We start from the raw sequence: 26,833 nt of genomic DNA on the forward strand, positions 1-26,833 counted from the left end.
CAGAAGTCTATAGCTTGTCTCTGTAATGTACATTAATAGGTAATATTGATTTGAGGAAATTAATTGCTAGAGAAACAGCTCTCAGGGCTCGTTGTGTGTTTGGGAAGATTGTAGAGCCCTCTTGTGGCTGCCATCTACCAAAACACGAAATGATCGTAAGACTTGTAACTGCTTTGTAGGTGGCAATGCTCACATTGGACTACTAGCTTCCTGGCTAGGATGCTTTTGGTCTAGTTGAGCATCATAACGATACACAGCACCTCTCTAAGGACTGCAGAGATGGTAGCTGGCATCAGGTGTCCATCTAAAAAGAATTGCTGGGGCTGGAAAGAGGGCTAAATCAGTGAGAGTCTGCAGAACGAACATGAATCACTGAGTTCAAATCCCCAGCTGGGTGCAGCAGCGCCTGTCCGATATCAGTGGCGCTGGAGGGAGGAGTGTCGGGGAGAGACACAGGTAGCTTCTTGGAGCTACGTTGCTGGTTCCTCTAGACCAACTGGCAAGCCAAGGTTCAGTGAGAGACACTGTGGGGAAAAGTGAGGTATATACCCAGTGTTGAACTCTGGCCCACACTCGCACGCCGGCACGCAGGCTCGCACATCTGAAGGGGAATGAATATATATATTCCTGATCATGAAGGGAAATCATCAACGCAGGAACATCGTTAGGGCCCTATCACTACCAATGGCTAGAGGCTCACAAGATGTTATTCTGCTTCTTAAGAGGATGTGCCTCCCTATTTTTAATTCATTTATTGATCATAGAAATGTAAGGGTCACCCCCTGCAGCCTCAAACTACATTTCTCTTGAAAAATCTTAAATACACTTTTCTCTGATTTGCATATCGCCGAGAAGAGTGGCAGATGAGTGTTCTCATCTGAGTTTGTTAAAATCTTGAGGAAACAAATGTTGGAATCTTCTGCCTCTCTGACGCATCAGTCATGCCTGAAGAACAATATTTGCAATTTCAGGTCACTGTGCGCCACACTTGAGTTAATGAAAGGAATACCCAAGGCAAAGGAAACAGGACAAACTGAGTTCTTGCAGGGAGATTTCAAATGACTGTGCATATATTGTCTTAGGTTTCTGCCGTTGCTTTATTAATTAGACAGAATTACAGCAGTGCTCCAGAGCCCTCTGCAGCTGAGCGGATCCCATTGAGTGGCCATGTGGCACGCTGGGCTTCTGGAAGGAACTCATGCTAATTATCGTGAGTAAGTGGATTTTGGAAAGAACCTGATTAGAGCCCCACATTACTTCCAGCATAATTTGGTTTCTCCTAGATTAGTTTGTGGAATGACACTGGCATTTAGTCATAAATGCATTACTCACCCTGCCTGTGGTTGCTAGCATGAAGACAAATGTCAGAGGGTGGCGGGAGACTGGAAGGAAGGGGAAGAAATGAGAGAGAAGCCCCCTGATGCTCTGGGCCTGAAGAGAACACAAGAAAGCTAAAGCCTATTCCAATTGCCTACTATGCACAGGTGCAATTAGCATAACAGCAGTGCTCCCACCTGGAAGAACATGATGAAGGAGACCGTGGCCCACAGCTGATGCTGGCCAAGATGAGATGCTGAGCAGAAGTTGCTTCCTTCTTTGGGAACTGAAGCAGTTTTCATGCTCTGCTACCGTCTTTCTTCATCTTTTAGCAGGGGCTTTTTCAATATGCAAACCCACCTAAAGAGTTCCATTGCATGGATTCAGGACCCATTCTGAATAAGCTTCCAATGACCAAATGTTGCCTAGTCTTAACAACAAGCAGGACACAGGCTACAGTGTACTTAAAAATATTTAGATTCATAGGCTTATAATGTTAGAAAAATAAAGTCAACAGTAACAACAGAAATCCCCATTTGGAAAGGTAGGAAATCAGTCTCCATTTGGAAAATTAAGAAACAAAATCTTTTCTGTTTACCTGCCCCTCAAGGTATCAATGAGTTGATAAGTGATAGCACCTTTCATAGAATTGTTACGATGAATCAAAAAAGGACTAATAGGATAACAATGTCTCATTTGTCACAGTCCAATGGCTGTTTGCATCCAGAGAAGAGGGACCACCAGTCATTACACACATCTCCAGCCCAAAATCCATAGCACTGTCTCTTTAAGAATACAGGCTAATATACCTTTAACTCAGGAGACAAGGGGAGGAAGATCTTTGTGAGTCTGAGGCCAGAGTGAGTTCTAGGACAGCCAGGGCTACTCAGAGAAAACCTGTCTCAGAAAAAAAAAAAAAAAAAAAAGCAAGTCTATTCTTTCAGAATGATTATCCTGGAGTCTTTTTAAATACCAGCAGGGGCATCAATATCAATTCTGAATCTTTTCCATGGGTCCTTGTTTTCTCTTTGGTTTAAATAGAAAATGAATGTATATATATACACACACATCTCCAAAGAGTATATAAGGAGATATAAAGAGGCAGTGCTAACATCCAGTTTTTCTTTAATCTTCTGGAGCAAAGAGAAAGAAGCAGGGTAATCACAAATGCCCTCAAGTATCCTTGGCTCAAACAGTGTCTGTCCCATGTCTGTTACCCCCCAGGGACCTAGGAGAAGTTCTCATGAACAGCATGATCAACAGATATGTTTAAACAGAGTTGGTCGGTGTAGAAGATGAAGGAGGGAAGGGAAGTCCGATCACCATGACTCCTTGATTTTTAATCTTAGGAAAATCCTTCCACGTCTCCTGTCCACTTAATTGCGTGTACATCTGGAGCAAGAATGTGTCCTTGGCTGTCCCTGACATACTCTCATATGGAGGATAACATGAGATAATTCATGTGCAAAGTGTTTTGGTGATGAAAAATATTACACAAATAAAAAAGCACTCTAGACTTAAGAGTTATTAACATAACTTGTTCAATATTTACAATCTCTACATTTGAACAGCTTATGTGGCTCTGATATTCGTGGAGAAAAGGAGGATCTTAAATGTAAAATCTGCATATGTTGGTCTTTTAGGTGTTACTACTGGACCTTTTGTGATTCTTTGTCTAGTTGAATACAGTCCTATGAAGGAATCGTTTATAGTTTAGTTAGTTCAGTAAATATGACAGAGGAACATAGGCTCCAAAGAATCACCCCACTTCTGCAGGTCACCCTGGAAAGTAAGGGGGTCTGAACGGGAACCCAGATCTTTCTGTGTTGTACCCTGATTTCTGCTCCCTGCATCTCAAATGAATGTTCCAGCCTTCATGAGAGGGCATGCTCACACTTGGTTCGCATGAGGTGGATCTGACATATTTTCTTTGGGTTTTTTCTTCCCACATCAAGCCAACTTAATCCAGCCAGCATCTTAAAATGCTATTTGGATCTCTGCAGATTTTGAGGTGGGATGAGCGGGAGAATAGTTTACATTAAGTCAAAAAGAAAACAGTGACACTGGAGAGCTTTGCTGTTCCCAAATTCTCTTGCACGGCCATTTTCAAGCATCCATTACTATTAAATTACTGAAATTCTGGGCCTTAGATTTCTTGGGAAGATTGAAAACGGATACAATTGCAGGAGTTCTCTGCAGTCCCCAGTGTCCTGTCCTCCAGGGTAAGTCTAATAACACCATGGTGTGGGGAATGCTGACCTGTGAAATCATTCCAAGGAAGTCTGCAGAGCTGCAGGGGTCTAGACACTCCCCAGAGCCATGTGAGCCTGTGTCATGATAAGACACAAGTCCTTTACCTCTTCTGGTCTCTGTCCTCCTTGCACCATGCTCCCTGACTCCCGTCCTCTGCTGTCTAGCCACAGGTAAACACAAATCCTGCCCCTGAGATGTTTCCAGAGCTTGGAGTTCAACAAAGCCTGGGCCACTGGGCTATTAAGTCACAAAGCGCATCTCCACCGCCGCCTTTGACAAGATGATGGAAGAGCCTGTCAAAACCCACCCCACTGTGCGGAATACAACCGCTATCTGAAAATCTGTGAAACACAAGTGTTGTTTTGATGACTAAATTGGTCCATTGTTGGACACAGTACCCACTCAATAAATGCTAACCATTATTGCCTCCAGCACTAGCTTCCGTTGCCCACGAACTCTGTACGTTTCTAATCAGCTTCCTCCACTCTTCTTGTCCGGGAAATGTCCTCCAGATTGCTAGTCTTTGAAGGGAGAGAAAGGGAAGGGATCTGGTGAGGGCGGCTCAGTAATTTTGCTTAGCAAATGCTACAGTGATCACCCAGTCCTGGTAGCAGAATGTAGGAAAATCCTAAAATAGAGAGTCTTTATGTAAGAACATGGCAAAAATCTAGACAGAGATGATTTCTTTCTTTCTTCTTCTTCTTTTTAAATCCTGTGATGTTTTAGGAAAATCTGCAGCAAAGCTGTCAAATGCGGATCTAAATATTGGAACACGTGCCTGGCTCTTAAATACCCTGATTCACGTCTTTTCCTTTCCAAATTGGCCAGCGCTAAAGAATCACAAAATAGACACCTCATCATTCCCACCGTGTGTAATTCTCACATCCCCTAAAAGCAGTGCCTGAGAAATTAGCTAAGAAGAGCGCTTGGCTGAACACTTTCGGCCTGATAACACAATCGGAGTGTACTATCTGCTGTTCGGCTTTGCCCGGCTGGGATTAGTGCTGCGAGAGAGACTGAATGGGGCCTTATCTCCCTCCGGGGCGGCTCCAAGGCTCCAGGTGGATACCAGCATGCATAAACCACAGCTTTGCTGAGTGCCTTGAGAAGTCCTCGTGCCCAAATCCCAGGAACGCGGTGCAAAGCAGGGCGCCTCTGGACCGCATAATCACAGAAGCCTGTGAATAATGTATGAGGGCAGGACCCTCCTCCGCACATCTGAAAGTGTACTGGGAGGATCTGTGCTTGGCAAGATAGCAAAAACAAGCCCCTGGAACATGCGTTCCCTGAAATTTATGCTTGCAGCAGCCACTTGGGGTATAGCGAAAGCAAATGTGACAACCACCAGAAAATCATGGCATTTTAGTGAGTCTGAGGCTCGTAGGTTCACTGTCAATATCAGGAACTGACGTGCCAGGACTTAAAATTCACTGTCCTGATAAATGCATCCTCTTCCTCAAGGGAAGCAGGGGTTGCAGGATGAAATGACCTCGGTGGGACCGGAGCCTCTTATTTCCTACTTTTGTTTGGTTAGTGTAGCATCCTCGGCTTCCCATAATTAAAGTGAGCAGGCTGCATCTCCAGCGGCTGATCCTCTGAGGACCAGCATGGGACACAAAGGGTGGGAGACTCAAGTCCTTCTAATCCAGATGCCAGCTTCAGTAGTGCAGCAGCCCTGGAGAGTGGGACCAGAGCCCACGTGTGTCGAGTCTCTAATTTGATATCCCAGCTGCTCATAATGTGAAGAATAAAACTTTTTTGGAAAAAAAAAAAAAGTTGCCATACCAGCAAGACATGAAGCCCCACCTGACTGTCCTGGAATGTCCCTGGAAGGTTTCTATTTCCAGCAGGGAGTAGGCAGAGCCTGGTGTCCGCTTCCCTTCAGTTTCAGGTGTCACATACACTGGGACTCAAGAATGCTAGCCTCATGGAACGACCCCTATCCTCCTACCCTACAGTTGCTACACTGGTGGTAACTTCATACTGGCGTTTTGACAATGTAACAGAAGCAGTACCCTTGACTGGGAAATCCTTCTCCTGCAATTCATTGTCTGCACAGTATTTATGGCTTGGGGTTTTCATCACATTCCTCTTAATAACACTCGTGCTGCTTAGATACGCAGAGGGGAGAGACTGGTCTCTTGTACTATAGACCATGCATGACTCAGATAGTATGGCTTTCTGGAAGACCACTGCAGTCCATAAAAGAATAGTAAATAAGACTGGCAACTCACCCCCTAGGACGAGGCTGAGAAAAGGATAAATGAGCTCAGATCTTTCAAAAGTGGTGTGTGGGTGGGGCATATAAAGTAATTACAGATCATTTTAATTTCTTCATTTCCTCTTTCACCTGTTCATGCCATCTGTATATAAAGATTATCTATAGCACTTCTTTCTTAGAGAAATAAATCTTGATGGTGGGGTTGATGCATAGGAAAGTGTGAATGCTGAGTTTCAGCCTCTGGAGGGAAGCTCTTGGGTGTACCTGGCACCCCTTACTTAGTAGATCAAAAGAGTGACGACTTTTGAGTAAAATAAAACCTGCTTTCTCCAGCGGTCTGGCTGCTTTGTAAGTCACAGTGAGGGAGGAGGTGATGGCAGTGTGGCGGCTGCCATAGGACCCGATGCGTGGTTGTTGTATGAGACACAATAACAACACGCTTGGGACTCCCTTCTCTTTCACAGTGCCGGGCATCCTTGGAACCTTTCGCTATGACGTACACCATCGTCAGCCTCCTAAATTTCTTTATTATGACTTAGCAATCATACTTTCTAATTTCCCATTTGCTTAGAGCATCATTCTTATATTCCTGAGTTTGTTTTCAAGGCTTGCATAAAGGGTCCTTTCATCACTGTGTCAAAGGGAAGACTGTGAAGCCAAATGTCCCCCTGGAAGATACAAAACTGTGAATATCATGCTCTACAGAGACCATGAGGAACAGGCATCCCATCGTACACACGTCACACTAAAGAGAGGAGAAACTTATTCCACTCTGAGTATGTGGAAATGCTTCTAGCATGTAGCAGAGTGGAGAGAGCTAAGATCCACTTTTTAGAATCTGAGGATGGACACATCATCCATGCCCATCCCACGGTCGAGGACCAGCAATCTCCTTCTCGGTACCCCAAGTTTGTCCTTTACCACAACCCAGGATGTTCAGGTGACACCAAGCTTTGAAGAAACTTTATTACACAGAGAAAACTCAAATGAAAACCTGTGGGGCAAGAGAAACTAAGAGAAATTTCTTATTTCATATATATTTTACACAATCCAGGAATATATGAAATAATATATAAGTAATACATATATTACTTATATATGAAATAATATATAAGTAATACATATATTACTTATATATGAAACATCCATGATCCATTTTCTAGAAGCATTGGTCAATTGAGCATCCATGATCCATTTTCTAGAAGCATCAGCCAATGAAACATCCATGATCCACTCGGTCATGTGTTTTAGGTTTTGGGGAATCAAAGGCAAGGCCAGGTTATCTCAGGTTATTATGACTCCTGTGCAGACCCAATGACATTGATTGATTGGTCCAATTAAGTCGCATATGGAGGGCTTAAGCTTGGCTGAGTAGTCAAGAAGTGAAATCCTTTGGATAGCAATGATGTCTAAATAGAGGAGTTCCCACTTGTGTGGTTTTTATGGAAGTATAACACTGTGGATACTAATCTTGTTGTTAGATTTTATATGAGTTAAGCTAGTAATGGAAGGAACATATTCTTTAAATTGTGAGAGCCTAGCATTCTGCAAATTCGTTCCCTTGTGTTGAATTGTCGAGTCATAGCCCTATAAAAGTGAATGTTTTCACGACCAGCAAAGTGATCCAAGCATCTTACACTCCTTAGTCCATCATGGCGCCCTATTAGTTCCGCTTCTATCACAGTAGTGAAAGAGAAATATTAAATAGAAGGGACGAGAAGAGAGATATAGCTAGAGAAAACAAGCTCTACAGGTTGGAGGCAACAAAATCAGAATTCCTGGGGCTGTCCCGTATTCCTCCTCCCCACACTCTCAGGAGTTTTTCTCTGCTAATCTTTTGCCATGGCCTCAGAATGTTCCACTGTGTCTCATCACACTATTGCTAAATGAATCTCATGAAACTTTTGCTTTCATAATTTTAATAGTTAGCAGTGTTATTCAGAACCTGGGACATGTTGGTTTCAGGACTCTGGGCAAGCTTATACTCCTTACTACCCATTCTTTTTTTTTAAAAAAAAAAATTTATTTATTTATTTATTTATTTAGGGTTTCTGTCTCCTCCCCGCACCCGCTTCCCATTTCCCTCCCCCTCCCCCGATCAAGTCCCCTGCCCTCATCTGCTCGAAGAGCAATCAGGGTTCCCTGACCTGTGGGAAGCCCAAGGACTGCCCACCTCTATCCAGGTCTCGTAAGGTGAGCATCCAAACTGCCTAGGCTCCCACAAAGCCAGTACGTGCAGTAGGACCAAGAACCCCACTGCGATTGTTCTTGAGCTCTCATTATTCCTCATTGTTCGCTATGTTCAGCTAGTCCGGATTTATCCCATGCTTTTTTAGACCTAGGCCAGCTGGCCTTGGTGACTTCCCGATAGAACATCCCCATTGTCTCAGTGTGTGGGTGCACCCCTCGTGGTCCTGAGTTCCTTGCTCGTGCTCCGTCTCCTTCTGCTCCTGATTTGGACCATGAGATTTCTGTCCGGTGCTCCCATGGGGGTCTCTGTCTCCTTTCATCGCCTGATGAAGGTTAATATTCATGAGGATGCCTATGTGTTTGTCTTTGGATTCACCTTCTTATTTAGCTTCTCTAGGAACATGAATTATAAGCTCAATGTCCTTTATTTATGGCTAGAAACCAAATATGAGTCAGTACATCCCATGTTCCTCTTTTTGGGTCTGGCTTACCTCACTCAGGATAGTGTTTTCTATTTCCATCCATTTGTATGCAAAATTCAAGAAGTCCTTGTTTTTTACTGCTGAGTAATACTCTAATATGTATATATTCCATACTTTCTTCATCCATTCTTCTGTTGAAGGGCATCTAGGTTGTTTCCAGGTTCTGGCTATTACAAACAATGCTGCCATGAACATAGTTGAGCATATACTTTTGTTGTATGATAGGGCCTGTCTTGGGTATATTCCCAAGAGTGGTATTGCTGGATCCAGGGGTAGGTTGATCCCGAATTTCCTGAGAAACCGAAACACTGCTTTCCAAAGTGGTTGCACAAGTTTGCATTCCCACCAGCAATGGGTGAGTGTACCCCTTTCTCCACAATCTCTCCAGCAAAGGCTATCATTGGTGTTTTTTATTTTAGCCATTCTGACAGGTGTAAGATGGTATCTTAAAGTTGTCTTGATTTGCATTTCCCTGATCACTAAGGAAGTTGAGCATGACCTTAAGTGTCTTTTGGCCATTTGAAGTTCTTCTGTTGAGAATTCTCTGTTCAGCTCAGTGCCCCATTTTATAATTGGGTTGATTAGCCTTTTGCGGTCTAGTTTCTCATGAAACAAGTATTTATGAATCCACACCATGATCGCCATGGTCTGACCAAACTACCGTAGGGATTCCTCAAGGTGCAGAGAATAATCTTAAATATTTTTATCTACTCCTTACATCTATAACTTGCCAATTAATATAATTTTCTACCCCAGCACAGCTAAGTCAACAATACATGAGGGTGTTTTAAAAGGATTATCTCGACATTGTTTTAGAAATGTTCTTATACACAGCAAACCATTGATAGGCATGAATTAATTAAATCACTGACTATTTGAAAAAGGAACAAATTATATGATAAACTGGCATGTAAAATACAGTTTTTTGAAGCAGTTGAGAAGAAAATCATTAATTTTAATGCTAATTAAAATAAATTAAATTGTTACTAATTATCTGTTGCATGAGAACTAGTCAACATTTTGCCCTTTGTCAGTATTGACTGTCTTTCTCCACCAACTAACAAAATCAAATCTACATCATTTTGCTCTCTTTACATCTGTGCCTTTAACAATAATAAAAATAGCTTTTTTCAGGTGAGAAAAATAAAAAAAGACAGGCATAGTTACTAAAGGCAACCTTGACCTTAGCTGCCTAATACCTTTCATGCAATTGTCAATTTCTCTTGTCCAGCAAGCCATCCTTGAGCATCCCCCTTGAGAGGGACACTGCCTTCAGCTGCTAGGAAACATACAATACTATACAATGTATAGTATCCAGCTGCTGGGAAACATACAATAATATACAATGTATAGTATTCAGAAAGACACTTAGGTCTTAGAGAGGACCAAGACTTCTATATGTGTGAAAGCTGACAATACAATGCCAAGAGATAACTCAGGCAGTGAAGTCAAGGGAAGGGGTTGTGAGCCTTGACTTCAGCCAGAAAAGACGAACAAAGGCAAGAGCACACATTTGCAATGTGAAAGACGGAAGCAATTCTTTCGTATTGTATTTAGAATTAGTTAGTATAAGAACCATTGAAAAGTATGTGTTTGGTTGCCTGGGAACCTCAATAAACATGGCTGAACCATATGCTTACAATCAAGTAAAAATAATTATTGAGCTGACAACAGCATCCATTTCCTGATTTTTCTGTGCACACATGAATTTGTCATCATTGTCCTGGGGCCAAAAGCATGGCAATCCTAAAGATTCCACTTCACGTTTGGCTTTTTTAAGTGAATTCACCCCACGTTCCAAGGAAGTAGGCGGTAAGTAGTAGATCTGTGAAAGGATGCTGTCGCCAAGACAAATAAAGTTCTATGTCTTAGGGACTGTTCTGGTCCAAGAAGATTGACAGATCTGCCCCTTAATTCCAGCATCTATCTCACTTTATTAAAATCACCGGGTGCCTTCAGTCTCTATGGGAACAAGGTCTTTACTCTCAGAGGTCCCCGAATGCCCAGCCACAGTGCTACCTGAGGGAGAGAAGGCTCAAATAATGTTTGGGGGGTAGTATATAGATGTCTAGTTAGCAGAAAAAATGGATTAGCAATTCATCAGAAACAGGTACACACACACACACAGAGAGAGAAAGAGAGAGAGAGAGAGAGAGAAAGAGAGAGAGAAAAGAGAGAGAGATTATGAGAGGCCTTTGTATCATAGCCACCATACGCCTAGGTTTGTCCTTCCTCTCTTTATCATTTTAAGACATTTTAAATTTCTGATCCACTATTAAACAAATCAGTTTAAGAACTAAAGTTGCACATTTCAAGAGAAAGAGTAATTTTATTAAAGACATAGGTGGAAGTTTATGTTCCACCTGGTCCCGCAGCCATTTAGTTCCAAACACACAGAGGCTTATATTAATTATAAACTGTTTGGTCTACTTCTTAGGCTTATTACTAACTAGCTCTTATAACTTAAATTAATCCATAATTCTTATTTCTATTTAGCCACATGGCTTGGTACCTTTTATCAGTGAGGCATTCTCATCTTGCTTCCTCTGCATCTGGCAGGTGACAATACCTCTTCCTTTCCTCTTCTCAAAATTCTCCTAGTCTGGTCACCCCCTCTTTACTTCCTGCCTGGCTTTTGGCCAATCAGCGTTTTTATTAAACCAATAGAGTGACAAATCTCTACAGTGTACAAGAGCATTCTTCCACAGCAAGAGAATGAATTGATAATTGTGGAAGCAAAAGAAAATGAGTCACCATTGTTCAGACATGGGAAGATGTGTTAGATTTCTGTAAGTAATCTAAATGCCTGAGATACAAAGAACCTTACAAAGAGGAGAGGTTTGTTTTGGCTCTGTTTCAGAGGCTCCAGATCGTTCTTGATTACTCTGCTCCTTCCCAGCCTGTGGAAAGGTGGAATAGGATGATGGGGAGCAGGTGGTGGGACACTGTTACTCAGCTAATGATGGGTGGGAAGCAGAAGAGCAAAGCTGGAAGAGAGCCAACTTCCAACACCATTCCAGGACCCATTGCCAAGAGCTTAACTTTCTCTCCTTATGAACAAGCTCCACCATCTCCCAGTAACCCTGTGCTGAGAACTGGGCTGTGCCACATGCATGCTGTGAGGATGAAATCATTCAGATCAAACGACAGCAAGAGGGACAACTGATGCTGAGCTTTGCTCTGTGAAGTAGGATGTGTCAGTGGTCCAGACGCAGGTGTTGCTTCACTAAAGCTCCACTAAGTTTTGTAAGAGGAAAAAAATGCATATCAAAGAAAAAATTAACAATAATTCAAAAGTAATTTAATTTTAATCTGATATTTATCTTCATTAATTGGATGGCCTTCAATTTTATAAGTCTTTTTTAAGTTTTCCTGGTTTTGTGTTTTGGCTGTATTACAGGATAGAATAGGTAAAATAAACACGTGAATGTCTGCCTACACATATTGTGTCTCAAATTCTGCTAGCGACCGGCACCCAATGTTACAAGCTCAACAACTTGATACTCATCACTGCAAATGTTCTCTAGTTCCTTTCCCTGTACTTAAAACATAATTTCACTACAATATAATCCCATAATTTCCCCTTCCCTTTCATCCGGTAAGCTCTCCTATATACCTACTTTGCTCTCTTTCAAATTCATGGCTCCTTTTCTTGTATCATTGGTGTATGTGTATTGTGTCTGTGTGTGTGCCTAACTTTAATACGATATAGTCAGTCCGTATAATGTTACTTATATTTATGTTTTCAGAACTGAGCATTTATTATTGAATAATCAGTTGGCATGTTCTTCTCTAGGAAGATTCTCCTGCTTCTAGCATTCCTTTAGTTTTTCACCTAGGGCTTTTGATAAGATGTTGTGAGCACTCCCCATTCAAAGTTAACCTGTCTATGGGTGACTTCCTACTTCAGGTCATGTTTAGAATCTGTGTTGGGGAGACGTCATGAGTGTAACCCTTCTGACTTTTCTAGAGTAGACACAGCCTCTCAACAAACTTCCTGTTCCTCGGCTTCCTGCCATCTTTCTGCCCCTTCATCCTCAATGATCCCTGAGCTAGGTGCAAGAATTGTATTGTCAATTTATGATGTGTTGGTGTCGGATTCAAGCTTATTTGCAAGCTCACTCCATTGGCTTATAAACGTCAAAGATAGCTGAGATGTAGCTAAGCATCACTAGGCAAAACTAAATGCAGTGTGAAGCTAAATAGTTTAGTTGGATCCAGGAGCATTTTAAATTTACTTGAACATCGTGTAGCCCCTTACTATCTGATAAAGCAAAGTGACCAGAAATTCCTTGCCTAGTATTTCCAAGAGAAATTAAACCCCTCAATTCTGCAGATGAACTCGGGTCTTGATGTGACTAGCCTTGGGATTCTTACCTCCACACCCCTCAACTCCAACATTTTCTAATCAGGGTAGAATAAAGTTGAGCCATAGAACAGAACTTGAATATTACTGCCATTGGTTTCCGCTGTTGTTGAAATACTTTCACAGATCTGCTACTTGGTACAATTAACAAGAAAGTTAACAATATTCCATTTGTGCTCTAATTTGGCTCAGTCGAACACCTTTCTAATTTAAATTCTACTGCCCTGGTGTGTCTAGAAAACATAACCTCCTGAGCTACATCATTATCATTACTATATTCATAATGTTTATTGTGAAGCTATGTGTGGAATACACATTGGTCTCTGCTGCGGAATTGAAATGTGAAGCAGACCCACTTCAGGTACAAAGTGACGGTCACCTACCACTCAGCGGTAGCCATCTGTATCTACTCTGGGCTACACATGCCCAGCAATGACTCCCCGTGAGGCCAGACACCATGGTATACATCTCTGATTGCTCGCTGACCTTTAGGACATAGTTGTCCGCAGTTGCTTTATCGGTCTGTCCTGTGAAAAGACAATAAACAGGGTTATGGAAAAATGGTGTGGGTGGTGCAAGGACTTGGGCTGCAGTGCCCATGGCAATCTCAAGAAGTTCTCCCTCTGGAGTTAAAGGGGCAGGCTAAGATCCGGAAGTTTCTTTAGCACATTCCAAAACCGTTTGACTTCGCTACTGGGGAGGTTCTGTATTGAAAGTAGCAGAATATAGGGAAAGGCACAGTTTAAAAGAAAGTACCTTGTCGATTATTCGGAAAATCAAAATGAAAACAACTCTTCTTCAAACTATTTATTTTTTATTGCTATAACTGAGTATGTAAGGATTTTCTGTCTAGTTTATCTTGGCCAAATAGAATAAGTACTAGGTTGAATGTTTAAGGAGAAGCTTTTCTTGTTACAACTGGGAGACAAAGGAAGATTCCTCCTGAAGTAAGGCAGACCTGATTGAGCCCAAGTTCTGTAACTTATGATCAGTATAATCTTTGAAGATATCTTGTCTTCTCAAATTCTTAGTTTGTTAAATATTAAATAAAAACGCAAACAATGAGTGTGTGTTCACCTCTGAGTCAACAGCACTGAAGACCATGAGTATAAAAAGTTGACATCCAGGCATGTAAGTTTATTTAAATAAATTATCATTCCAAATGTAAGACAAAACTAGAAAAGTTTGCCCCCAATCTTGAGTATATGTTATAGGAGGGAAAGTAACCTGGGTACACTACTTCCGTTCAATGAACGCCAGCCTCCCACACGTTACCTCCCTCATTCACTGACCAAGCACCTCTGGGCTCACTTCCTCAGGCATCACTGATCTTTTATTTGCTGTTGCTTTGGAGGTGGGGATTCTCTCCATTATCTTCTTTGGCACTGAGCTCTTACACACCTATAATGTAACTTAGATTTTGTCTTCTTCTCTCTTCACCGTTTTATAAGCAACAATAAAATTCCCTGACCAGAGGCATTTTGTTTTGAGTCTGTAGCAGTGTGTCTTATCAGATCTTAGTTTGCCCTGATGTGATGGCCTCCACCTGCAAAGGGTGGAGAAAAGTACTGTGATAATACAGGAGAGGTAGAGTGAGTTCCCAACCTCTTCTATTTTTTTTCCAATTTTCAAAGCCTTTATTTGATATAGAGTTAGATCTTGTCATTTATCTCTAAATAACCAATGTCTATAGCTGCATGATTACAGAGATTGGCAGAATATACATGATACCGTGGCAACTAAGTCACTATTCGACAGATTGTCACTATCTAAATATCTACCATCGGTTTTTGTCTATCTACAATTTATTTATATATCATCTATCTGTAATCTATTTATCACCTATTTATCATATTTCTGTCACATCTAGTTTTCTGTCATGTAACTATTTATCATCTACCAATCTTCTATTTATAATGTCTATGCATCCATTATGTATCTATCACCTGTATTGTATCTATCATATCTATATCTATATCTATCTATCTATCTACCATTATCTATCATCTATCTATCATTATGTATCTATCTATCACATCTATCTACCTATCCATCATTATCTATCTATCTATGTATCTATCTATCTATCATTATCTATTTATCTATGGATTCTATCTATCACATCTATCTACCTATCCCTCATTATCTATCTGTATGTATGTATGTATGTATCTATCTATCTATCTATCTATCTATCTATCTATCTATCTATTTATCTACCTACCTATCCATCATTGTCTATTTAGCTATCTATCTATCTATCTATCATCAATCACTTGTGTGCAAGTATCCATGGCAAAATGTCTGCTTACTTTATTACCAAGCGTCTTCAAAGAGCACATACTAAGATGGATTAAGTTCCTGTGACTGTGCCTTCTCCATCTGGATGCCAAGTTGGTACCACACTGAATAACAGTTCTCCCCTCAGGGCATGGCAGGCCACTTTCTGACCACTTGGCAGCATAAGGCACTCCACAGGGGTTACTGTATTCTTCCCAGATCTTGTGAAAACTATACCTGTGTCCCCAGGAAAACTCTGACTTTCTACGATTGTCCCTGTATTTTTAGAGCAAGCCTCTAGAAATGAGGCAAGAACCATGCTGGGACTGACGTAGGGTCAACCTGTCTTCTATGGAAGGGTTTCATAGATGAAAGGCAACTCTGAGGACAGGACTCGTGTACCCTGGTCTTCTGCAGTGTCTTTCCTGTGACTTCTTTGACAAATAGACCCCAACATCTTCTTAAGGACTTCAAGAGACAGGGTGTGATGGGCAGTTCCTCCTTCCCCTCCTTGATCTATACTCTGAGTAGCAATGTAGCAATGTCAGGAGAAAGGATTAAGAAGAATCGGATTTTGGTCCCATGACCTTTCATGTTTCCTTCTCTAGCAGTGCCAGGATGTAAGTCTGATGTAAGGCTCAAATAAAACAGTTAATGGGTACAAGCGTTTCCACTTCAGATTGGCGATATAGTTTTTAAACTTTCAATGGTTACCTTAAATGTGATGTATTATGGTGCTTTATTAGTAACTAACTGCTGAGTGAATGAATGAATGAACGAATGATTCATTGTTCCCACCCACCCCATCAACGTTCAGTGGGGTAGAAAAGTCTCCATAAACTTAGCACTGACCCTTGGTCCCTGAAGTCGGGATAGGAATACAAGCACATACACTTTGTCAGTGTAAAATCAGGCCAACGATCCACTTTGAGCATTTGGCATAGCGCCCATCCCCTGGGCATTGCTAGAGACACCAGAGATTCAGAGTGACAGTGAGGGTATCGTCAACCACTGACCTTCCCCTCTAATCTCTTCCAGGAACTTCTACTACATCACCATGTTGCGGGACCCTGTGTCGCGTTACCTGAGCGAGTGGAAACACGTCCAGAGAGGGGCCACATGGAAAACCTCTCTCCATATGTGTGATGGAAGGAGCCCCACCCCGGATGAGCTGCCTACCTGCTACCCAGGGGATGACTGGTCTGGGGTCAGCTTGCGGGAGTTCATGGATTGCAGCTACAATTTAGCCAACAACCGGCAGGTGCGCATGCTCGCTGACCTCAGCCTGGTGGGCTGCTACAACTTGACTTTCATGAACGAGAGCGAGCGAAGTACCATCCTGCTGCAGAGCGCAAAGAACAACCTGAAGAACATGGCCTTCTTCGGGCTCACTGAATTCCAAAGGAAGACACAGTTTCTCTTTGAGAGGACATTCAATCTGAAGTTCATCTCCCCTTTCACACAGTTCAACATCACACGGGCTTCCAATGTGGACATCAACGAGGGAGCCCGTCAGCATATCGAGGAGTTGAACTTCCTGGACATGCAGCTCTATGAATATGCAAAAGATCTCTTCCAGCAACGCTACCATCACACCAAACAGCTAGAACACCAGAGGGACCGCCAAAAGCGGCGTGAGGAGCGCAGGCTGCAGCGAGAACACGGAGCGCATCGGTGGCCCAAAGAGGATGGGGCCACAGAGGGGACGGTCACTGAGGACTACAACAGCCAGGTGGTTAGATGGTGACCCTCTGCCTGCTCCTTTTTCATGACGGGGAGACAAGCAGGCACCTTGTCCTTCTGTTAGATTCCATTGAAGAAACCGGGTCATGCTGAGGACCCCTGGCTATGTGTGACTTAATTCGGATGTCTGCTTCCTCTTCTTCTTCTTCAATCCAACTGGAAACTTGCCATCTTGTTTATTATTGTTTTTCTTTTTCTAGACTTTTTCTGATCACTGATATATTTGGGGTGGAAATGTATCCAAAAGACCACTTTAAGTTGTCAGAAGCGAGGCCTCAGAAATGAGACAGTGTGTAGGATCTTTGTCAGTCACATGGGTCATTTGGGAATCTGGAACCCACAGTAGTACACAGGAAAACCAAAGTCATGGCTTGGATTCTCTTCCGAATGCATCATGATGCACCCAATAGAACACTGCTCTGTTTAGAGATAGAAAGACGCTCTCCCCTTAAATGACCCTTCTCATTCAGTGTTGAATTTGGGAGCTGTTAAGACAAGGGTTAAATCATGAATGATGTGGTTTGTCTCTGCAGACGTTTTTAAACAAAATTACTATATTACTGACCACAGCTAGGGACTCCTAGCCTACAAACTCCAACATCAGAGCCCTAAACCCTCGGTCAACTCTCTCTTTTAGGGGATAGGGAAAGAACAGAATGTTGGCTTGGTTATGGCCCTGAGAAATAAACACTGGTAGGACATTTTGGGGAGGGGGGGCACACTTATTTATTAATGACTAAGGAGATTGCACTTTACTGGTGTTAATCCCTCAGGCAAAGAATGAACAAAAAATTAAGAGAGTGTGGGCAAAGAAACCAGGAGAAAACCTCCATTAAACCAGCTGTAGAGCCTTAGTTACGTTGAAAGAACATCAGACTCGTGCCTTTGGGGAGCAGACACCTTCTCAGTCAAGTTCAAATTCTGCTGTTACAAAGGAAAGATGTTTTCAAAACCCTTGACTTAAACAACAGGAGCTGAAACAACGAGGACATACACTCCATTCCAAGTCAATGCTTGAGAGGCACCAGGAGACACAGCATGGTGTCCATGAGACAGTTAGCCCAGGAGTTCAGAGGGACCCTGCCCCTGACATTTCCAGTGACTTTAAACCACTCCCTTCCCATGTGATCCTTGCCTGTTCTGTGACTACAACCAGAGAACCAAATTACAGTGCACAAACTGGGCCAAAAAATAAGTCCTTTCCCTAGGTTCCTCAGTTTGGCCCTTCCCAAGCCCCAACAACAGTCTCTTCTGTGGGAAGGGATGGGAAGGAGGGAGTAGAAAGCCCTGCCTCCCTTACAGCGGAAGGTCAGAGTGGGTGGAGAGTTTTACAAGGAGCTGATAAGATCAGTCCTTTAAAGCAGCTGAAGGCCAAAAGCTCTAGTCCCAGGAATCAGGCTGCAAAGCCTCTTTCACTGATGCCCTGCATGCTTGATGTTTAAGCCAGATTTACGTCAGTCACTTCTCAGCCTTAGAAAGTCCTTTCTTGGACTGAAAGGCCACCCTCTCCCAGTGTTTGTGGGTTGTCTGCTGCAAGGGAGCCTAGTGTCTTTTGTAGATTCCCATAGAGAAGTGGCTTTGAGGTTTCTCTCGCTGTGGTTGACATCATTGGATGGCCTTCCTGTAACATGCGTGTTCTAAGGGAATCCCCACGCTGTGCTTACTATGTTATTCAGCATAATGAGGCAGACATTGCTGGTCCTCACTATCTAGTAAGAAGATGAAGCCCGCAGATGGGATGAGGCTTCCCTGGGGACTATCAGGTGGACCAAGCAGGCCAGAAAGCACAAGATCTGTATTTGCATAGTGCTTCCCACATGGGATAAATCTTTCTGCCAATCATATAAGAAGCCAGATGCTATGACTCTGAAGTATTTGCTCCTGGTCTGCAGAGGTGGCATAAAGTGACCCCACTGCCCTTTCAGTGATTCCAGTGGCCCTGAGCCCTTCTCCCTGAGGGGCAGTTCCTCCCCCACCCCCGCCCCCTCATCCCTGTCTCACTAGTGAGCTGAGAGGTGGCTGACTTCTTCATCAGCCATAGATGTTGAGTTACACACAATAGTAAATTTAAAGTGAACAATTAGCTCTGGCTTTTTAATTGGGAGAGATGAGATAGAGCTGTGTCTCCTTAGGATGATTTGCTACAGAGGAGGCAGGAAAAAGGGGAAGGGCAGGAATGGATGAGAATATATCATTTGTTAAGATTTCCTGTTCTGCCAGGAATGGAAACCAGAAAATTGTGCCTCTGCTGTCAGCTGTGGCGCACGTATACATATGTGAAACACACACCTCGGCACATTTTCAAATGGGAAACCATTTGAAAAAACTAGAAAGCAGTAGATTTATTCTTTAAACTCACTTTACATTTTTGTTAAGGAATCTACGGAGGCAGGCTCTGCTCATATCAAAAGGCTTTCTGCCACCTCACTGCTGAGTGTAGGCCGCATGGCCCTCCCTTCCCTGGAGAGCAGACAGCAGGATGATGTGAGGAGGAGAAACCACCTCTGTGTTGGCCCCAGGCCAGTGCTAAGTAAACCGGAGAGACTAGCATGGCCTTCCTTGCTCGGTTAGCTCCCTTAGGAAGCACTGCAGTTGTCCATGTCCCCAGGACACGGAGAAATGGGGTGGAGCTAATTCCCTGAAAACTGGCTGCACAGCTCCATGCTGGCTGACGCTGCAGGAAGAGATGACAGAGGCAGGCACAGGAAGCTAGGGACACCTGGCAGCTCGTCGGCCTTCAGGTCTCAAACCACATCAACTCCAGCTCCATAGAGGAAAAACAACCCCTAGGTAATTCCACTTCTTGTGGGCTCCTCCAATTCCCAGGCAGGTTCTTCTCCCTTCTCTTGTCAGTAGCAGCACAAGACAGTGGAATGGAATATATATGATGCTTGTGTCTGTGTGTGTGTCCCCATGTGTGTATGTGTATGTGTGTGTGTTTGTGTGTCTGTGTTCACATTTTGCAGAATGTATAGGGAGGGAAGTGTGTTTACATATTGTGAGGTTCCATATGTGTGATTTGTCTTTCTGCCTGTCTGGTCACACTTTTTAGTTGTGTGTTGTGTGTCGCACACATTGTTCATATCTTGGTAGGAACTAAGATAGACACTTTTTTTTTTTAAATCTCCTCCAGCTTCCTAGAAGCCTAATCTAAATACTGGAGAAAATAATTGATGATCTTACCAATCAAATTTGACAACACTTAAGGAAAATTATGAGTTACTGAAAACCTAATCAAATATTTGAACTAAAAATCTTCATTTGATCAGACCACTAACGTAATAGTTTTCGAAGTCTGGATGGAGAGGGGTCTAACCCTCTCTTATTGCTTCTTCATTCTAAGACAGAGCATCTACCTCCTGGCCAAATGTATCTGCTTTATCCACAGCCATCTTGTTTGTACTTGAGGCAGTGGAGGGAAGCCCAGGGAATTGCAGACACTACTTACGGTCATGTCCCATTGGCTGGAATCTAGATATCAGCTGCATCTAGTTGCAGAGAAGACTAGAAAATGTCTTTCTTACTCAGTGCCGGCTGTCATGATAAGTGAGGGGAGCCCTATTGTTAAAGAAATGATGGAGAATTAATACTGATAGAAAACTACCAGTCCCCAATACAAAAGGAAGTGGGGGAAAATGCCAAGTCCCTTTCAATATCAATTATTTTCTCATCAGCTTTACAAAGGATGAGATTAAAATTTACCCTGTCAGCATTTAATGCTTTTCCAAACATTTTAGCATGGTATCTCGCTTGGCCTGCCTCACACTCTTGTGCACTGGCTGGCATTTCTGCTCCCTCACGTTTGATCATTTTGAATGAAGATTCAGAGATGTTGGAAGATCCCCCTAGCTTTCGTTCATTTGTAAGGAAGTTGCCTAGAGTCCGTGGTCTCTTGGCCTCAACTTTTCCTAATACCGAGTGCTACTTGGCATCAGTATCGGGACTGGGAATTGCAAGAAGGTAAAAGCTAAATCTTTATTGATTTCTGTCCTCCTTCCCCTTGTTGTGCAGCTGCAGTGACCTAGAAAATACTATGGACAGGTGCAGTAGACTCTCAGTTCTGCCCCCAGTGAAGGGCCCTCTGACTTAAATGAAAAGTTCAGGTAGAGAGTTGTACAAAGGGAGTCTGAGAAAAGCACATGAATTCAGGGGAGACACTCAAATATCCATAGCCGGATGTCGACTCTGTTCCTTTCTCAAACTCTCCAACATGGAGACTAGGGATAAGCTCACAACTCCAGTGGGATGCACAACATTCAAGAAATTCCGAACCAGTATCTGCCTGTTGGGAAAGCTTAGGGGTGATCAATAGGACCTCTGCCTCCCTCTCTCTGCTTTTCCCCAGGTCCCTGGTATTCTATCAGCAGCAAGTTGTTAGAGTTCTTATGTTTTCTTGGTATTCGCTGAGCTCCTTTGCCCACTGCTGGAGGTTGAAACACCTTAAGCTGTAATAAGTAAGCAACTTCACCCAGTCTATCCCATCCCTTCCCAGACGTGTCACCTGGCTGTGAAGAGTGTCAAAAAGGGATCACACAGACACAGAGGACAAGAGACAAGAGAGCAGCTATAGAGGAAAGTAGGGCTCCGAGAGACAGACCACCCAGAGGAAGATGACAGTGAACATATGTGCCAGTCCATAGTGGAATATAGCAACATGGTAGAGACACAGTTTGGGTCCTTAGGATAAAAGGCAGCCCAGAAACACGTGACTTAATTCTTCTACCCACTTAGGAGAGCATAAGAGGGGGTGCACCCATGGGATAGAATCAGAGCCTTGGGGAGACTTGGGAGTCCCAGACTGACTAGGGTGGAATTAAACAGAGCTGTATTCGACTTCATCTGAAAGCCTCCAGCCTGGGTAGCGGGCTAGCCGAGGCTGCCAATGCTATCCAGGTCATGACTTCTGAGGATCACGCAGCTGCTCCTTCTCTCAACCCTTTTGGCTTCCCTTTTCATCCTGTTCTATCTCTACTGCACACTAGCCGATGTCAGTTCTGTTCTCACCATATTCACCAGGACACATCTGGGTGGATTCTCTGAAGCTGAACGAGCCCTCCAGGGCAGGTAGGGGCATTCTGAGTTTCGTTACCTCCTGGAGAGAACAGACACGGACCCATCTTCACAGTCTGTTGGCAGAACTGGCCTCCGCTGCTGAGGTGCTGAGAATCCTGAGGACTGGCCTGTCATGAACACCAGAGTGGTTGCAAGTCTCTGCACTTCTGGGCCAGGACCAGGGGTAGCCTGATGGAGTACTGAGATGCTGAATCTGCAGACACTAGCATGTGGGTGCTTCTGGAACCTGTCTTCTTCAACATCTACAGGACAGACGACCACTGTCCACTTTCAGCGACCTGAGGGCGGCTCTGTAAGAACCACATTCTGACTCACTGTGGGAACTCCTGAAAGGCCAGAGATTCTGGCCACACATCCTCAGCCCTTGCTGAGAAAACACTGTCCTGACAGGCAGTTCTGTGTGACTTAGCCATGATCACACATCTTCCATCTCCTTCTCATGCTTTCTTTGAATCATGTGACCAAGAGTTTTCTCCCAGAAATACTTTCTGGGTTTTGCTTGCATTTTGTTCTTCTTCTTTTTTTTCAATGTATCAAATCAATGTTAGAAAAATCTAAATCTTTATCTGGTGCCCCATTCTAGATATAAGATAGTTATTCAATAGATGCAGATTATTTCCTCTAGGAGGTGTTTCTTCTTCTGTTTCTGTGCAGTATGTATGAACTTGGTTATTAGGAGATTATATTGTGACATTACCAACTTTATTGCTGTTTAAAAATGATAGTTTGTAGACCTGAGGATTCCCGTGGATGTGAAGCACAATTTAATGGATAAGTTAACATATTAAACTGTTGTGATGTCAAGATTTTTTTTTCTTTCTGGTGTTTTTGTCAGACTTCGATACAAAATGAAAAAAAAAATTACCTAAGTACTTCAACAGATTTATGAAAATCAAATCCACAGGATCCGTTTAGCCAAAGTCAAGAAATTCATGCTACCAACACAAATGTGGTTATTGGATATGAAACCATAAAAGCCACAAAAGATAAGGAATATGGGGATTGAAACTGGATTCTGTGAGGTCCAGGAACTTGGCAGGACCATTACTTGATCTTTGGGGGCCATTGTTAGGTAAAATAGGAGTTATTTGAGCCCAGCACCAAGATACAAATAGAGTGAGTCTGATAATTGAGATGCTTGATGTGTCTCAACCTGACTGAGCACACCAGAGGCCATGCCTTTCCTGCCAGGATGAACTGTACCTTGATATGTCTCAACCTGACTGAGCAAGAATGCCCAGAACTTTGGTGAGGCACATCTTTAAATGTGCCTGTGAGATGCTTCTGAAGAGGATTAACTAAGATAAGATCCACCCTAAATGTGAGCATCAACATCTCATGGGCTTAGGTCCCAGGCTAAACAAAAACTGGGAAAGGAGAAAGGCAGCTGAGAACCAGCTAAACGTGTTTTCTCTGCTCCTTAGACCACCCAGATGTGTGCAAGCCTCTTTAGACAGGTAAGAGCCACACCAGAGGCCATGCCTTTCCTGCCAGGATGAACTGTACCTTTAAGTCATAGACCAAAGTAAACCCTTCCCCCTATAAGTTGCTACTTTTGTCAGAGCAATAAGAAATGTAACTATAAGAGCTAAGGGACTAATGGAAAGGTAATATATATATATATATATATATATATATATATATATATATATATAGTCTTATAGTGGTGTGGATACACTGTAACTATTAGTCAATGGGAAGGGACTAATGGGAAGATAGTATATGTGGTATGGATACACTGTAACTATTACAGCTAAGGGACTAAAATGGGAAGGTACTATATATATATACTCAGTGTGGTTGGATATTCCTGGCCCTAGAAGCCATGATCATTAAACAAAATACAAATACCAGAGGTCAATGCCTCTGTATGAGGTTTTGGTCAGAGAAACTCCAGAGACCTCAAAGGAGCTGGGGTGGGAGGGCTCTTTCCACTCTTCAAGGTTGTCCACTAGTATAAGACTGTTTGCCACCCCAAAGGCATTGGGAACTGGGGGAAAGGAGCTTAAAAATGACTGAAGTCTCATGCAAAGCTGTTTATTCGGAGCATCAGACAGTTTATACCCGAGGTTAAGAAAGGTCACCAGAGTAAAGTTCTTACGCGTTCAAGCATGCTTCCACAAAGGCTAATAAACAATAGCCAGCTGTCATGAAGAATCTGCAGTAAACTCTCTCCTGCTGCCCTACGAGAGACACAGAAGCACTTTCTTACAATACTCCCACTTTTTTTTAACTTGTCTTGTTGTCTTAGAATTCTCTCACAAGCACCCAGAATTCCCTTCACATAACTTAATTCTTGACTGTGTTCTGACAATAATAACTATTACTATGTTTCTGAAGTCACTACTTAATATTTGTGAGTACCATTAACCATGAGTAACTAAAAATCATGGAATATAAAATAGTGATAAGAGAGCTTATTACAGGGCCAAAAATAAAATTTAAAAATAATAAATTTGTTGAAAAATCTGTCAGTATAATTCTATAGAATATAAATTTGTGAACTGATAAAAACAAAATAATCTAATATAATTTATTTTACAAAAAATGTTAGTTTTATAGTTACTTTAGATAATTTGGAAAATGGAAGGTATTTAGAGTCCATAGATTATAGAGTCTAAGACTGTTTTTATCTACTTCCTTCTAGATTTTTATGTAGTAGCAATTAAAGTAAAATTTTAAATAATGTGTGTCTTAGAAAATTGGCATCATATAATTCATGCAGTGGAAATGCATATATTAACATCTTAACCACGCTGTGAAACATACATTTAGTAGATGCATGCAACTTTACCATTCTTATCTCGTAGTAATTGCCAGTTCTACTCTCCCTAATATAAGTGTTGCTAAAATGGACATGTCTACACTTACAGAACATCTGTAGGTTTGCTGTTGTTACTAAGTAGTCCACGCTGACCTAGAACTCTCACTACATTGCACAAGCGGGTCTCAAACTCCCTGGAATCCTCCTGCCTCAGCCTCATAAGCATTGCAATTGCAGACATCCATCACCATGCTGAGCTTTTCCATATTTTATGCCTTCTATAGAGAAGACAGTTGACTGCTTTGGCAGCGTGGTTTTTTGTTGTTGTTGTTGTTTGTTTGTTTTTTTTTACGCCTATAAGCAAACATTCAATACTGTCAAAAGAAAAAGGTCTATGAGGGAAAAAAAAATCCACCTTTTTTTTTTTCAAGACAGGGTTTCTCTGTGGTTTTGGAACCTGTCCTGGAACTAGCTCTTGTAGACCAGGCTGGTCTCAAAAAATCCACCCGTAAATCAAATAAAAGAATATGGATCACTCTAGAGACTCCCACTTGACCCCAGACCTAGGGAAGCATCATTCCCAAGATCGCGATTGGCTGGTAGTTCCCAGTGAGTCTCTATCAAAGCTCGGCCAGAGAGACACTTCCCACACAACCATCACACTTGGGGAGGGGTCAGGCCATGCTGAAAATGCTTCCATAACAGCAGAATTCAGGTCTTTTACCAGAAACAAGTCCAGAGTTTTATTTTCACTTCAAAATTTGAAGGAGCCGACTGATAACTCTGTTAAAAGCATCCATCCCCACCCCCTCACTGTGTGTCTTTTCCTGCCTCCTGGGCTCCCCAGCAGGTATTTTCCACAGGTTCTCCTTCACCCTGACTCTGCACTGCAATACAGTAGCCTACTCCACAGCCTCTGCCTGGGTTTTCTCTTTTGTCTAGAGCTGAGAGATGGACCTTCCTGTCTTTTGGACTCAGCTATGCTTGAGAAGTTATTTTCTTCTGTTTTCTCCTACACTTCTACTTGTTTATGGCTCAAAGAGTTTAGCTCGTTGGGTCAGATTACCGGAAAAGTATGTGCTCTTAAATTTTGATCTCTCCTTTTGTTGTTCATATTTTTTTTCCATTTCTAGGTTATAACTCTGAATTGTTTCTGAAAGTTGCTTCACCTTTTCTGTAAAAATTCCTATTCATATTTATTCCTTTTAATGGCAATTTTCTTTTACCATTTACATATGTACTAACTTTTTATTTTCTCATTTCAGATCTAAATTTTCCCCTTTATTATTAATGTACAGTGCCTGTACAAAGTGGAGACTTTCATAATGCTATTGTTTCTTGAGTATATTTTGTACCTGATATACCACTCCATCACTCACACCGGTCCTTTGAAAGCACTCATATCAGGTGTGTGTGTGTGTGTGTGTGTGTGTGTGTGTGTGTGTGTAAAATCTAGGTTCTCCATACTGGAAAAAAGAAGTATTGTCATTCTGGACCCGAGATATTTTGCATAATATCAGGCTTAACAATTCCACACACATCTCCTGCAGACGGCATTATTTCTTTCTGTTTTATGTCTCTGTAAAACTTGATTTTCTTTATCCATTCATCTATTGCTAAAAGCCAAGACTGAATCCAAGGTTGGCCAGTGTGAGTAGTTCTGCATGGATAGAGCAGGCACCTCTGCAATGTGCTGACCTACACTCCTTGGGGGGAGTCTAGAGACTGGAACAGAGAGATCATCTGCTGGCTCCTATTTAGCTTTTCTCCCCAATATCCATACTGATTTCTAGAGTAGAAGCAATGCATTTATCTTACATTTATAAATAGATTTCTCAGCTTAACATTCTCCGATGTCTTTTTTCACATTTTAAAAAAATGTAGAATTTTTTTTTTACATTTCATTGGAAATATCCATTTTAAATAATTCTTAATGATTAACCTTGTGTATTTTGCAAATTTTGTTTGCATTTTATTTTTATATTCACGTTCTATTAAAATTTAACCCAATATGTGTTGTTTGCAGCCGTTCTTTTCTTTTATTTTGAAACAAAACTGATTTTATTTTGTTACTTTTAAGCAATACATTAGGTCCAAATATTACAACCTTTACAACTTTTCATTTTTGGACTATATTGAGGTTC

General features: G+C 42.2%; 1 protein-coding gene across 1 annotated transcript in view; it reads left to right on the forward strand.

The window, feature by feature from the left end:
• Hs6st3 (heparan sulfate 6-O-sulfotransferase 3) overlaps window positions 1-22,725 on the forward strand; it is a 649,239-nt gene extending 626,514 nt beyond the window's left edge. The window contains exon 2 of the mRNA XM_041666459.1: window positions 16,148-22,725. Coding sequence (XP_041522393.1) covers window positions 16,148-16,856 — 709 coding nt within the window. The 3' untranslated portion in view covers window positions 16,857-22,725. The remainder of the gene's footprint in view (window positions 1-16,147) is intronic.
• Window positions 22,726-26,833: the final 4,108 nt, after the last annotated feature.

The sequence above is a fragment of the Microtus oregoni genome, unplaced genomic scaffold, assembly GCF_018167655.1.
Source record: "Microtus oregoni isolate MIOR12 unplaced genomic scaffold, Mior012 000001F_ref0000356, whole genome shotgun sequence".
Classification (NCBI taxonomy): domain Eukaryota; kingdom Metazoa; phylum Chordata; class Mammalia; order Rodentia; family Cricetidae; genus Microtus; species Microtus oregoni.